At 32.5% G+C, this 16,355-nt stretch overlaps 1 protein-coding gene across 1 annotated transcript in view; it reads right to left on the reverse strand.

The window, feature by feature from the left end:
* Positions 1–2,856: 2,856 nt before the first annotated feature.
* Positions 2,857–16,355, reverse strand: part of KIF18A (kinesin family member 18A) — a 37,512-nt gene continuing 24,013 nt past the window's right edge. Inside the window, exons 13-16 of the mRNA XM_010186314.1 lie at positions 6,941–7,424; positions 6,319–6,423; positions 4,714–4,823; positions 2,857–2,999 (exon numbers count right to left, since the gene is read on the reverse strand). Coding sequence (XP_010184616.1) covers positions 2,857–2,999; positions 4,714–4,823; positions 6,319–6,423; positions 6,941–7,424 — 842 coding nt within the window. The remainder of the gene's footprint in view (positions 3,000–4,713; positions 4,824–6,318; positions 6,424–6,940; positions 7,425–16,355) is intronic.

Here is a 16,355-nt window from a genome sequence, read left to right on the forward strand (position 1 = left end):
TTTTACAGAAGATTAAATTGACCCAAATCACTTGAGTTCTTGATTCAGCCTGAGTCATGTTATGTTGCGCAATATTCTGTTACATCCCATCTGGCATGATTTAACACTGCATGGTACAAGAGTGAAATCAATTAAATGTATACTTCAGATAAGTGCTATTACTTAACCTAGTTAGTAAAGGCAGGCCAACAGGTAACAGGCAATGTAGCTTGGCAAGAAAATAAAATTAGTTGTATCATACATCCTCTGCCTCCCAAATAATCTTTGCTTCCTACCTAAGGAGAAACTAGCGATCTGACAAAAAACTTTTTAAGCAATGAAAAATTCTGTACAAGCATTGTGTGTGGAATATGCTCTGAATATCTTCTGCTTATAAAGTCTAGATGTGTTCATAGTATGTAAAAAAAATGTTACAACTAATAGAGCAGAACATTAATCAACAGCAACCTGAAATATGAAAACCCTGCTTCAATCTGTTATATTTTCTGGAAACACTTAATTTATGCCAGTTATAAATGGTAAATACATACCTAGCTAACGAATTTGTAATTAACATCTGGTTAGCAGATAGGAAAAGGAGTAACTTTTTTTTTTTTTTTGTAAGTCCTGGAAGTGTTGCAAGTCAATTGAATCAATACCACTCAGTGTTATGCAAAACACATTAAGAAAAGATGAGATCTCATCAGTTCTATGTTTTGACTGAGTATCAAAATGTTGTGTGCACAAACTCGTCTAAAAATCTTCCAAAACTGCAAGGAACATTTATGTGTGTCTTACATGCCACAGGAGCAACGCACATTACAAATATATTTATAAGCAAAGCCCTTGAAGATGTGAAGCAGTATGAACAAAAGAAGCTCCCTGTGCACATTTTGTATTAAATACTGAGAATTTGAAAGAAAACCCATAAATAACAAATGTATGGTCTCTACGCTTTTAGCTGGACCAGGTACCAAAATCATAAGAAGTTAAAATTAATTCGAAAATCTTGTTGTTCATCATGATAGACAGATAATAAAATTATTTCCCTCTCCTTTCATTCTACTGAAATTACTTATATCAACTTGCTGAGATGTGGTTAAATCCCAAATTCTAATTTTTAGGTTTTTTTCTGATGTTTAGAACTTTGTTCATAAAAGCATTTTTCACAGCCAATATTTTCTCAGGCTTCATTATGCTATCAGCATGACCCTATGCTCACCACAACTATATCACCTATACTTCCTTCAAAATGCAAATAGGAAGATTCCATTTTTCTCATCTCATTATTTTTAACTAGCAGTGTCTATTTCTCAAGGAATCATTGCTTCCTTTTTTGAACTTCCATGATGAGGTCTGCCTCTGCAACGGTGCCTGCTCCTCCCACGAGTTATTCTGAAAGCTTATACGGGCAGTTACTATTTTGTTCTTCAGAACTCTTCTGAAAAGACCCCTCCAATGCGTCAAGAATATGTCAGCATTCAATAGCTAGGGGGAAATATAACTGGGAAGAAGGTTTATATTAGTTTGTCTAAATATTAAAGATTACAGAGAACAAAAATAAATGTATAATACTATAAATATTTGGAATACTGAAACCATTTTAGAAACAAATTTGTTAAAAGCATGGAAAAGCTTTGATAGAATAATAACAACAACCTGTGAAGCTCTTTTAAGCCCATTACTATTGAACATTCTTCCAGCATACTTCACATTGCTTAACTGATTGGGTTGCAAGCATCTTGCTTCAGTCATTTGACACCACTGGAACTAGTTACAGGACTTCTTCCTCTAGTTGTCCCTAGTTCAGGGAAATTAATATGTAGACTTACATTTGCACAGACCAAGCACACTAGTACAATATTCTTAAGTGTGGGCAGGCAGTCAAGAATACAACACAACCATGTATAACCACTTGTCTCTAAATATTAATAATTTATAAAAAATGCAGTATGAAATGTGTACTTACAACAATACTCTGCAAAATTAATTCAGACATTTTTCATACTGTAAGAGGCAAAAAACGACCTTTTTTCTAGAAGATCAATTCACATTATATTTCTCTTATTAAAAGCAAATATTTATTCAAAGTAATTAACATAATTATCCTATTTACAACTGAATTAAACTGAAAAGCAAAACAGGAACATTTACAACCAAATAACAGGCTAGAAACAAAGGCTAAAAAAAGGTAGATATAATACTTCATGAATAACACTTTTTGTAAATATTTTTCTGTCTCCTACTACATTGGTAGTATCTACCTCTGATAACATATCTAAGAATAAACTGGCATCCTAATGCTAAGCATGAATGTATTTTAATATTAACATCTGTCTGACATGCTTCTAAATGAAAAACAGTTTTAACATTAGGAAGTTTCAGTGAAAATAATTTAGCAGGTTAAAACAACTTTTCTAATTATTGTATAATAAAATTTTCATTAAAATACTAAGACTGACTGTAGGTAAGCAATTTAAAGTAGCATCTAAAAATTACAGCAGCACTGATACCCTTAAAGACCTGCATTGTCTGAAGTATTAATCTGTTAGTGAAACACAGGGAAATGCCCGTGAAGATGGCAAAAGGTATACTCTGCACTCCTCCATTCCCAAATAAAAAAGAAATTTCTTATTCATTTGTTCATATTCAAAAGATATTTGTAAGTTTTTACAGGACACAAAGAAGAACTGTATTTCAGAATTTAACAAAATCCTTTTAGTTCCAAAAAAGTGGTTCTTTCTCAGTAATGCACTATTTTAGAAAGACATCTCTAACACAAAATAATTCACAAGATGAAAACAAGTTGCCCTGTTCTCATTTGCTATCCATCAAGCCTGCTTGAAATATGGATGAACTCCATGGATGGACTAAATCTTATTTTTTTGGCTTACAAATATGAAACAAAAGATTTTTTGATGTCCTTGATTTAACATCCAATGCTACATTTCCTTCAGAATAGCTTCTAACTATGTTTCTTGGCACATCCTTTTCTTCCTTCCATGTCCTTGTTTTAATTCCTAGTGAAGAAAGAAAAGTTATTACAAACAGGAGACATTCATTTGGTAAACATAAGCAGAATGTGGCCAAACTAGATCTTTTCAGAGCATGTCTAAATTTTTACACATATTTATCCTTATTGTAAACCTAATTTTGATATGCAAAGTATAATCACTCTCAGCTCAGTAATCCAGTGTGCTAATTGCCTAGAAAGTCCAATGATTGAACCCTCAATCGACACATGAGTTGCTATTAAAAAGCACAGTGTTCTATATAAAAATGTAGAAAATTGTGAAAAATTTGTTAATCCTTATTATTATAGAACAGTATTGAGAAATGAACACTGTCATTAGAGAAAGTTTTGTCTATTCAATCCAAAAGCAGCTATTCCTGTTAAGGTCATATTTCATTCTCCTGCTGTAATGCATGCTTTTGAAAATAAAATGTATTTTATGTTCAGTTAAAATTTGAAGAATCAAAAATCTATTCTCTATTTCAGAATGTGGTGCTTCATTACAGTTTCTTAATACCAGAATAGCAATTGATTTTAGTAACTTCATAACCCAGTTTTTAGTAGTAGAAATGGATACTGATGTAACAGTATATGCACTTTGCCAGATAAATAAGTATTGGTTAGACAATGATTAGCATCAGATCTACACTTTTCAGAAAGTTTGTTGTAATAGAACCTGAACATTTCTCATCAATGGAGAATAATACATATTCATGAGTACTTGTTCCCTCACATCAGTTCTTACATAAAAACATGTATGTGCTGTAAAGTGCTATGCCACTGGGAAAAACTACATGATTGGACTATTTAATAAGAACAGACTAAAACTTTAAGCAATCTTTGATCTCCTGTAAAATGCCCAAGAAGCTGCATTAAGAAAGACTGTTAAGTGTATTTCTGAAGATAGAGAGGAAAAGGAGAAAACTGAGTAGAGATAAAAAGAGAATGGTAAGGATTTAGTGCATTAAAATCTACTGCAAGTGCCAAGTAACTTAGCACCATGCACTACACTAGGAAAGGCAGAGGTTTTTGGAAATTTGAACAAAAGTCCTTTGTGTACATCTACTAAAAAAAATTTGAAACTGTTTTTATTACAGTAAAGGTTTTTATACCTCAGAAAGGAGGCACATAATTATAGCCATGTAATTATTACACTTTCACAGAATACCATCCGATAGTATTGCTATCAGCAATCTGGTAGAAGCAAAATAACTACTAAAAATTCCTTTGACATGATTTTTCCTCAGCAATTGTGTTGGTGCAAAATAGCCCCGAAGTTTAAGTAATAAGTCTCCGAAAAAAAAAATTATCATATCTATATAAACAAATCCGTGTAATGCTATCAACTAAAGTAAGCAGTTTAAAACAGGTATGGAAAAGAATAGAGGAATTTCTTTCTTGATAAACCATACTTGAAAAAGAAAATTGGTAATTAAGTTCATCAGATTTCTCAGTAAATACAAAACCCATTTTTGGTGGAAGACCTTGAAAAGGTTTTCCCAACAAGCTTGTAGTATTGATTAGCTACCATCCAGATAACTGGTTAAACATTCAGATGTTTTTTTAATGAATGGATATACTATTCAAATCAATGGCTTAGTGTACTGGTCACAGCAACACGTGCTATTAAATTGACAAAACCTTAAATATCAACCTTAATTTTGGACCTTCTGTACAAACAGTTACCAATGCAGTGTCATTCATTGAAGTTTTTAACTTACCTGTCATTTTAGGTACTCGCAGAGCTCTATGACTTAACAAGACCTCTTGTCGAACACGTTTTGCCGAAACAGGGTCTTGCAGACTGTCTAACCCAGTGTTTGATGTACAACTGGAAAAAATAGCCAGAAAAGAGTTGTTTTTAGCACAGTAATTAAGCTACATTACAGCAGTTTAGACCTTGCAATGTAGAAATACATTAAATTATATTATCCAGTATTGGTAGTTCATAACATAATGCAAATAATAACCTAGTTTATATTTGATTTTTATTAGTATGGATATTATTCCCCTTTTTCCTTTAAAAACTTTACAAGGCTGTTTCAACTCTTAAAATAAGAACTAATGTTGCCATTTATGCTAAAATATAAACCATTATGCCACAGGTTTTTTTTAAAAACCACAGAAGCCAGTTTGATGGTCACTGCCCACAAATTATACTAAGAATTAATCTTAACACACGTATGAAATCCTTGAAATGACCAAGTTATGTTGAAATGACCAAGTTGTGTTTATTGAACAAATTACATTTTTTATTGCTACAATAATTTTTCTACAGCCTCCACAGTTGGAGGGGGTGGCTTCATAGCAGGCAATACTTCTTAGCTAAGCTGCAAGAAAGCTGTTATAGCTTCAAATTCATTAAGACAAAGCCTATATATTTTATAGCCTTTTATGTGATGGACTGAAGATCTACAGTGAAAATTAAGAATCTATCTGATCTCACCCTTTTACTCTTGCCTCTCTAACTTCCCTGGTTCCACTCTGTAAGACAGCCTCATAAACAAGATAATTCTATCTATGTTCTGAGTTTTTATGCTTTTCCCATTATTTTCCCATAATACAGTTTAAAGTTATAGCTAAGTCGTATCAAATTTTTCTTTTGGAAAAATGAAAAAAAAAAAAAAAAAGAGAGCTGTTTCATCACTACTGACCTGATAGCTAATCCTTAAATATATTAAAAAAACCAAACAACAAAAAAAGTACAATTCCACTTAGTGTCTATTCAGTTTCAGCTTTTCTGCTGCTAACTAACAAGCCCCTTTCAGGATCATAAAACAGAAGTGATGAAATGAGAATTCCCAGAGCAGACCACAAGACTGAAGTCATAATAACTGAGACTGGAAATGAATTATCAGAAAAACAAAGGCAGTTGCCACAGAAGTATTAAGCATTTTCTCCACTTTCTATTTTAGTAGTTTCTAATGACATTCTACAAATGTAATGTCAGCAAAGGCATAACATTTTCAAACAAATTAGATTTCTAATTGATGATGGAATTTCTCTTTTCAGAATTATTTGTCATCTTTCTATTTTGAGCAGACAGCAGATATGGAAGGCACAATATTAGTTTGTACTCATTCCATTAAAACAACAGAAGTTCCTCAAACCAAGAGTAAAAGAAAGATACTACTCAAGTTGCCAGGAAGAAAACAAAAAAAAATAAACTGTCAAACACATTCAATTCAGAACTTCTCACTTGTAGGTCCAGATGCCTTGTAGAATAAGTTTTCAGTTTTGAAATAAAATACCAAAACAGAAGTCAGAACATGAGATATTAATACAAACTCATTTGTATAAAGTCAGAAGAGTTAGTATAATCTTACCTTAGTATCTTTCTTTTTCTCTCAGCAGCAGAAGTCATTGACATATATGAGGGCTTCTGAAGTACTGAAGTAGGATTTCTTTTTTTCAAGGAAGAGAGATCAAATCTGAAATCAAAGAATTATGTTTTTGTAAAATCTATTCTGGGTAGAAATCAAATGAAATTGTTCTTAACTGTAAATAATTATATGTTAAGTTGAAAAACAATACCAGAAAGTAATTTCTGTAATATTACTTGAAGCAGCTTCACAGGACTTCTCACATACATGACAGCTTTAACAATGGCATCTCTCAAAGAGGTTAAGGTATCCATTTTACAGACAGGAAAAGTAAGGCTTAGAAAAACTAAGCTGCCTGGGGAATCACAAACAATTTCAGAAGCGTTTTGTTTTCTATTCAGTAGATATCTTATAAAACAGGATAAGCTTTCAGCTTCATCTGTTATCATCAACATATAATTGATTTCAAGTAAAGGCAGAATTGAATCTGCTGATTAAAACTGAAGGTTTGATTTTCAAATGTTCAATTTACAAATAAAATTGACATCAATAGAAAAGTCTAGCTTTGAAGATAAACAGGATTAGTGTTTGGGTAATATTCCTTGCCTATATAAATGGAAAATACCTTTGCAGAAAGCTATTGCTGCATGGCTGTGACTCCTTTACCCATGAGACAGTAGATGTTTCAGTTGTTTCACCTGTCCCTTCATAGAGAATTACTGTTGAGTTCAGATCAGTTTCATCGCATTCTGAGATAGTGTCACATGTGGAGTCAGTAATAGTCTGCTTCTTCACTGGCATATTTACGTTACATACGTTTGCTTCCTGAAGGCTTGCAAGGTGTGAAGCTTTCTTTACCACAGTCTGCGCACAGAAGCTTTGTACTGGCTTTCTGCAAAGTTCTGGTGTATACACAATGGGGTGGACCTCCTTGGTAAGGGAATCCTCCAGATGACAGAGACTGGAGTGCTTGGATGCGACTGGACTTTGAGCTGCGATTGGAGAGTCCATCAGCTTCCGCCTAGTTCTTTTCTGCGGCAGTGCTGCAAGTTCTGCTATTTGTTGTGTATTTTTATTCATTTCTTGTGATGGAGTACCAAAAGCTGTACCTGTGCAACATAGACAACAACAGTTAGCACACTTCCCTATGTTTACTACTGAGATATTTCTTTCCCCTTCTGTGCTGAAATATATTTATTAGCAGAAATTATTACAAATATTATTTATTTCATTAATTTGATCATACAACTAAAATTATTTCTATTGCAGCATTGTCCACATGGTACCATTTGTTCTGTGGCACTCACAGTATTATAAATATGCATAGGCTGATATGGTTAACCCCAGAGATATTACAAATAATCACAGGTAAGATATGACACATGACAACTCTTAATCTAATTTAAGATGGTACTATCACAGAAATCTACAGCTGCCTCCTGATCACAGTCATTTTTTTCCCTAGGAAGTACCACGCAGTAGCATGAGACAGACTATTGTAAAAGAAAGGACATAAAATCCCTGAGAAGGACAAAATTATTTGACATCACAAACGGGAAAATAGTGTTTTGGAAAAGGGGAAAAGAAAGAACTTACTTGGATCCTGTCATTTTAATATATCTCTGGACAAAAAAGCTGTATACTAAAAAAACCTCACCCTTAAAAATAACAAAGCAAGTAATGCAGCACTAATTGGCCATTCTCATTCATCCTGATTCATACTATTTTTCTTGGACTGTAAATAATTTTATTTTTAAGTAGGTGGCAATAAAGGCAATGTCCAAAGTAAGAGAGAAAAGGCCTTTCTTTTATACAAGCTTTCAGTAAAGGAAAATAATTTTAAAAGATAGACCATTGTCTGGAGGATGGAATGGGTAGTATAAAAGTATGTAAAGTAAATTAGATGCTAATATATAGGCCACAAATCTATTATCTATTGTCAAAACTTAATTCAATAATGAAACCATTGAAAAAACAAAGCAAACATTTATTCCTCACTCAAGAGCTCTGTTTCAGAAAGAACAATGTTTAAACTACTATGGTTCAAGAAATACGCAACAACTTATTCAACAATGCATAAACAACAAATGCAGGTTAATTTAAGCTAAATGCTTATGGGAAAAGATGCCTGAACAATTACATGAACAATTACAACTCCATTATGCTGTTTTCAGCTTTGAAGAAACACAAACATGGAAAAGTCAGGCCTGAGAGGACTGAAGCAAAATACATCATTTTCTCACACCTAATCTTAGTGCAATTCATGGTCAGCATTCACCAGGTGAAGTGCAGCAAAATTATTGAGACACAGTAGCTTGATTTTAATCTGAAAACTAAACTAACTCAGAATATACTCCATAAGCAGTGAAATCGAAAAGGTAGTAAAACAAGGCCTCTGTATTTCCTGGTTCCTTTTTGCCTCCACAAGAAATAATGTAAGCCTACTTTGATGAAGACATTTTTCTCCAAGACGTGGTAGGATTTTGCTGTTAACAAGCAAGAAACTTATTTATGAACCATTTGTAATATGTACTCTGTGACATTATCAAGAATGCTGTGCTTCATTAATGTGCTCGTTCTTTAATTTTAGTTTCAGGAGTACAGTATTATGTACTTCCATGTAAAAACTAACTTTTCTTTGTTTTAAAAAAAATTTTTTGTCATTACAACCAAAAATTGAGCTAAAAACTTTCTTTAAAAGATTTTTTTTTGACAGCTTATATTCTTAAATACAAGAAAAAGCTTTATCTAAGGATTCCAATCTATTGTTTGAAATAACTATCCTTTAAACATTTCAGGACACATTTTAATTTATTAGATCTTCCTCTTCTTTATATGCATCTGAAAGTGTGTGTTTCGGGAAAAATAATGGGTTAGATTTCTATTTGTCTGTTGTTCAATTAGGACAGGGAGGTTCCAGTTTCAGAAAGTTTGTTTACTGTAAGACACTGAGGTTTTGCCAATGTCCTAAAGTTACTAGGAAGGAAGTGTGATAGAGAAATATTTTGGTGAGAGTGCCAAGCTTTAGAAGCTTTGCCAGGACTAAATACTGGAAGCATTTTTAAATTAACTGTAAATGTAAGCATTTAAACCATGAACTAGATAGCTAAAGAACACAAAAGTATTTCCCACATTAATAATTTGTTGAATTTAATAATAATGAACAGTATTTCATACTGTAATACAAATAGATTAATAAAAAGACAGCTGCAGTAATTCTATATAGGGCAAATATAAGCCATCAGTAAAAACCCAGACCTATTTTTAAAATCTACTTATTTCTGGAATGAAAGTCATTGTAAAACCAAGTTAAAACAAAACTAGTTTTTCTTGCCAGTTAAGTATTGGAAGACATAAAATATTCAAGAAGTGTCCCTTCTCGAAGCTTTTTGTGGAAAGCATTAAGTTGCTCCTAAGACAGTAAACAAGGAATAAACAAAAACATCACCAGCAATATAATATTTAACTTGGTTTCACTAAACAACATAAACCAAAGATGCTGTGAAAAAAAACAACCCCAACACCGCAATTTCACATGAGCTACCTATACAATATATAGCTCCAAGCAGTTATGATCTAAATTAAATACAAATACAGCAAGAAAGACATTTAAACCGTCAAAATAAAGGAATGCCAGTGATTTTGTTTTAATAAGGAAGGCAAGATACTGAAGTCAGTTGCTATTTTTTTCAGGTGTTTTTAATAGATGCCATTAAGAAATTTAAATAAAACAGGCTCAGACAACAATAACTGCTACACTAGTTCTATGGATTTCAGATGACTTCAAATGATCATGACATCAAGTGTTTCTTCTTAAAAAAATATCATTATTTTTTTTTTGTCAAGAACCTATTTTCAAGTACTTTGAAGACTACTCAATACTTTTGAAAACATTGATATTCAGAGGCATACTTTAAGATTCATATATAAAAAAATTCTTATTGAAACAGAAATTTTAGTACCATAAACAAACAAAATTAATATGCCTCAAACAGAAGCACCATAACTTGTGTTTCCCAAATACTAAATTCATACAATTTTAGCATAATTTTGCCTAAGCAAGCACTGAATATTTTAGGAAACAATTTTAGGAAATGTGGTCATCTGTCACTACATGACTTATATTGCAGTGGGACAGCTAAAACTAGGGAGAACCAGTTTCCCTATATCCTATTCAAGAAGTGAAAAAGAAAAAAACTCCAAAACAAATGACTCTAAAAGGTTTTAAGTAGCAAATGTGAATTTCCAACATAGAAGCAGCATTAATTTTACAGCAAGTCAAGCCTACTAAAACCAAAGTATTTGTACGACATTTTTAAGCAATGCCTTCTGTCAGAATACTCAATTTTAACATGGTATTGTTGAGTGCTTGTAGGTGGCGTGTATGTATGTGTTATGTATTTTAGCACACACTTTATCTTATTGTCTAAATCTTCCAATGAGTAAACACGGAAGATTGAGCCAATAGTACATTCCTAGTTAGGAACAACGGAGGTAATACATAATATGTTAATAAAATGTCACAGATGAGGTTAGTAATGCATACTAATTCATATCGCATACTAATTTTAACATGAAGAGCAATACTCCTGAACTCCCTTTTGCTGTAGCAAAGCCCATCTGTATAAATGGGTTACAAAATACAGATTTGACCAACTTAGATAGTACTGGCAATTATTACATGTGATTGGTTCAATGGGATTTCCCATTGCGCTGGAACTGGAAACTGCATCAGCTGACTCTAGATTTATCCTGTTATCACTGTCTCTCTTAGGAGTGTGTTACTGACAGCTGCTAAATACAGGAGACTGAAGATGACAGTGATGAACCCGGTATGGCTATTCATATTTTCTTAAAGAACATATCTAAGTGCTCCTGAATGGATGCCTAATGCTAATTATTAAGTGTTGTCATTACTTTTCTACTGAAAGACAAACAACACATTCCAACTCCAAAGAGAATCTCTAAACCTGTTCCATAATAATGCAGGGAAATTATGTTTATGGTCTTGTATTTACTTCCCATTTTACAGCTAGTTCAACCTTTTGCATCAGAATGATCCTCATAATTCACAGATATTAAGTTTACTTTTTATTTCATACACAAAAATGAATCACTATGTACTTTATAGAAACATCTGCAGTTATCCTGATGGAGTAACTTAAAAGAAAAATTTACAAGTTTTATTTCCTTAACTACTGCTTTCAGCTATGACACTTCTCTTAAAAATAAGCATGATTCCAAATATATTTTCAACAATAATGTATATGCTGATCTTTAATTTCAAGCTGATTATTATACAACATAGTTGTCAGAATTCTTTTAGATACTATTTTTAAGAGATCCACTTGGAAATTAAAAATGAACTTAGTCCTCCACTGACCAACCACTCCCCATCAAACAGTATGAAGTGGTTTTGGTCATTACTTCATCATATTATCTGTCCCAAAAGTCTGCTCAGAAGACCTGATTTATCAGAAGAGAAACACAGCCATATTAGATATTTACGGTCCTGAGTACTAACATGAAACACAGAACACAGTATTTGTGAAACACGAGTCACAGCCAAAGTGAGTAGAGTTCACAAGATGACTCTGATGAATTGGGTTAGTTCTAATTGATGTTTGCAACAAAATAACAGCCAAGAATTCTCCTCTTCTGGAAGTCACATTAATACATGCATAAGGAGATTATTTCTGGAAACTGAGCTAAAATAAGTCTACCAGGTTGTTCTGCTAAAGTGAAATAAAATATTAATGTATTCTTTTCAATAAACATTTCTGGGCTACCAATGATTGATCCAATTACTATACTAATCATACATTTTGATTCTTCTAACAGCCGACTCATGGAATTCCAAATTGCAAATGAATTTCAATTATTTAATATTCATGTGATCCAAAGGTGTCACTGTGATGGCCAGTTTCACAACAGTTTTGCAAGCAACAGCTGTGAACTGAAAAAGGCTAAAATCTAGGCTGCATTCTTGTGGGTCCCAGTGGTCAAATGTTCTCTATTTAACACAGCATGAGAAAAAAAATAACACTTAAAGCTATATAGGACAGTGTGCAAGAGGTGCTCAATATAAGACAAATCTTTCCTATGTACAAGACACATGCATTTCCTACTTTTAATCGAGTCTTTTTCTACATACAACTACACCTCATTTTTTCCTGCCATGCAAAATAATAAATGGACCTTACTTCCGGATGTTTGTGACAACGGAAGTAATAGATGCCTTTTTTTTTTTCTCCCCTCCTGTAAATCAATTCCATTCTCTCAATGGTAATGTACAGTAAGGCTTCCGGAAATGGGATGCCTGAAACAATGCCAAGAACTTTCCCATTCACAGTAATACTTGCAAATACCAGTCATAGCTCTCCACCCATGAGTCCATACTCCATGAATACTGTATGGCTCTCCATTAACCAACAGCCAAGAATGAGGGCCTGAATACATTCTAAAATGAACTTACATTGTTTTCACAGCTTGTGCTTTACTTGATACAGATAGTTGAGCTGTTCATGAGTTTGCACATTTATGGTTTCATTAACCATACACAAGCCTAATCTAATTTTTAAATGCATTTCTAAACAAAAATGATAGTGGAAAACCAGCATTTCCTCTACAAAAAACAATTCTAATTTATAATTAATGTCAGAATAACTAGTTAGTATGGGTGGATGCTTAATAATAAGAGTGTATATAGATAAAACAATAATTTAAAAATGATCTTCCCTATTAATATAGGGTAGAAAGTATGGTTAAGACAGATTCCAGAAATCCCATGTTAAGTCTTCATAGTGAAAGTGAACAAGAGTAGAGGTTCTGAAAATAATGTGTTTTCAGTCATATTTTAAGAAACAAATTAAATTACCAAGTAAAGACAATAATTGAAAAGTACAACATGAATACACTCAGTGAGATTAATGTTGTGTAAATATTTTCAAATTATTTTTACTTGAACAACTTGAAATTAAAAGATAATTCAAATGTTTCATTTTAGATAAAATTTGAGAGTATTTAATTTTATTTTTAAAAACCTGAAGTGGTGAAAGAAGAAAAAATACATCAAACATATGCAATCAGAAATTAAAGATTCAGATACTCTGAAGTTCTTTACAAAATACTCCTTGAATCATTGTATGTAGAGTGAGTTAGCATGCACACAAAGCAATTGTTAGATCAAATTACTTGTCATGTGTAGCTGCGTTAATATGGCACTGTCTAAACAAACCAGAACAGAAAACACTAGCTTAGGGCAAATTGTGAATTTTCTGAGAGCTATTTCTAGTACCCATGGTAGGGCTGCATTGTAGGTACAGATGACTAAGCAATACCACTTGGTTGGACGAGTTTGCAGATTAACACAGTAAGCTAGTACTGTACCAGCTTGACTTCCTTCTTCAGGAACAGCCAATGGCATGTAGTTAATTCCAAAGAAACCCCTGAGAAGTGCACAGTTTTTCCTATTCTACGGAAGTTATTCAGCTGTTTCAGCCTTTTGGGGACAGTACTTGTAATCAGAAAAGTTATTTATGTGACAGAGTATTTTAATTTTTATATGAAAACCCTCGACAACCATTCATTTGCATTTGAACAATACCATGATTCCTTCTAAAAGGACTGCCAGCAAAAGATTAGTGTCACTAAAAAGTTTCTGCAATGATTACTGCCTCATGTTTTATGATATGCAAAATTCAGCTGTTTCCTTTAAGTACAGATGCTTTTCTGCATCACTACCATTTTAAAAATATAGTGACTAGTTAATGAATTTGAAATTGTCAGATATAGATAACACACAGATACTGCATACATCCTTAAATACTTTAGGGTTCATCAAAAGTTAAGCAATTATTCACTTTATAAGCTTACACTGAAGAAGAATTTATATTTTCCTCATAACTGTCACTGTTTTCTACATGAGTAGCATCTCATTTTTGCAGAGGGATTTTATCTCAAAAACTATTCTTTCAAATATGTGGTCATGTAGGTTCAAAAGCATACATCACATTTGTTACCAGCAGACCTAGCACACTCTCTTCCTCTTAGATGGTCTAGACTTAATGTTTCATATGAAAGAAACATTACATTTCCACCAATAAGCTTTTTCTCTCCCGAGATTTAGAAGAGAAACTTCTGAGTCACTAACACTAGTCAACATATATTTATATTAAAAGGAAGATTTTAAAAAATTACTGCTTTCGACTTATAACATGAAAAATAAGAATTAAATCACAAGAAGCGAACTGCATTGCTCTTTTTTCTGCTGACAAGTTGAAGTTCATGCAGTTATGTTATATGGGAAGTATGGATTTTTATATAAGGAATAACCACTGTGTAGCATGTGGCTAATTTTTTTTTCATCTTAGTGCAAAACCACCATTTCCTTCCCACATATTGGGCAAATTATAAATAATAAAATATGAATGTGCTAAAGGTGTGAGGGGATCTGTATAAATCTTCCTTTTTATTTGTTCACTAAGTTCTCAGGTCAGCTCTTGCTAACATTTGCCAAGCATACCTCTGAGATGACTTTAGGGAGAAGGAATTGGATTCTTGAATAATTTATTTAATCTTTAAAGGAAAAAAGAAATTACTACATGCTTCCTATTTCTGATTGGGATATTGCCCTTGTACTACTTCACATTGTCCCATGCTAATATATTTTTTTCTGTTTTATGTTTTTTTTTCTTAATAATTTGTTATATACATTCTACACAAGATAAATAGATTTCCATAACATGATATCAGCTAATAGTTCAAAAACTTTAAATATAAATTCGAACAAATAATTGAAGAGTTTTTTCATTGGATTTCTTTTGTGGTCAGAAAAATTAAAGCACTGGTAAGCAGATTAATTTTTTCCACTCAAGTCCCAGGATGTATGGAAATGATTGTGTTAACCCCAGTAGCTTTTTAGGTAAGGAGACATTAAGATTAAAATGATATTGTAAAAATATTGTTTGAAAAGTGTTTATTTTTTTTCTGAGCAGACCTGCTACTGTTCATTTTTACTTGTTATCTCAATGTTTTAAAATTAAATCATAGAACATCCAATTAATAATTTTAGAAACTTTATTTTAACTTCTTCCAGTGAGCAAAGCCAATTGTCAATTCAACTCAACTCAATTTCACACTCAAATGTCTAATGTCAATTCTCAGTACCTAGTAGCAATGTGTCTTATTCTGTACAATGACTTATTTGGTTAGCTCACCAACTTAAGTTGCCAATGAGTGAGAGAGAAGTTCTTCGTGAAGATTAAAAATCTTAGTAATCTGGGAAAAGAGAAAATCCTAGCAACAACCCCCAAAAGTATCAACACATTTATACGTCTAGTCAAAAGCAAATGAAAAGAGTACAAAAATCAGATGAAGAGTACAACAAAATTGAGAACTATCTTGATAGAAGTTATCATAACTTTTCCTGTAAAGGTCACAAAATATGGAGAACATTTGGTACTACCATGCTTTCTCCTGCAATTAATAAGAGGGAGAAAGGAGTTAAAGTAATATCTCCAATTTCCTTTTCCAAAGGATAAATAAACAAAACCCAAAAACATTACAAAAGATTTACATGAACACCTTCAGGCAAAGACACCATTTACAGTTGAAGAAAGTCCATCTTAACTGAAATATACGGTGTTCATTTACTTAGGTTAACATAAAGCTCAGCAACATTTAGAACAAAAGAATAATAATAATAAACATCTGCATAACACATGCGAGACAATTCCTCAAATTATGTCTAATGATTTTAATGGAGTGAAATGTTTATGACTTGAAAGTTCATATGCAATTTAAATAATAGTTATTTTAGTGTTAATTTCATAAGGACAAATGTGGCCTCTTACAACAACAGGACTTCAAGAAAGGTAGAAGAGAAGTAGATTAATCAAGAACTCTAATGAAACTTACTAGCATCAGGAATTAAAATTCACAACAATGATATTCCACATATGAGAAGACAATCTCTACAATCAATATTTAGCTATAAGCTATACTACACAGTTTACTGGATTGTGTTTGGGTATCTTTCC

Source organism: Mesitornis unicolor, unplaced genomic scaffold, assembly GCF_000695765.1.
Source record: "Mesitornis unicolor isolate BGI_N332 unplaced genomic scaffold, ASM69576v1 scaffold6776, whole genome shotgun sequence".
Lineage (NCBI taxonomy): Eukaryota > Metazoa > Chordata > Aves > Mesitornithiformes > Mesitornithidae > Mesitornis > Mesitornis unicolor.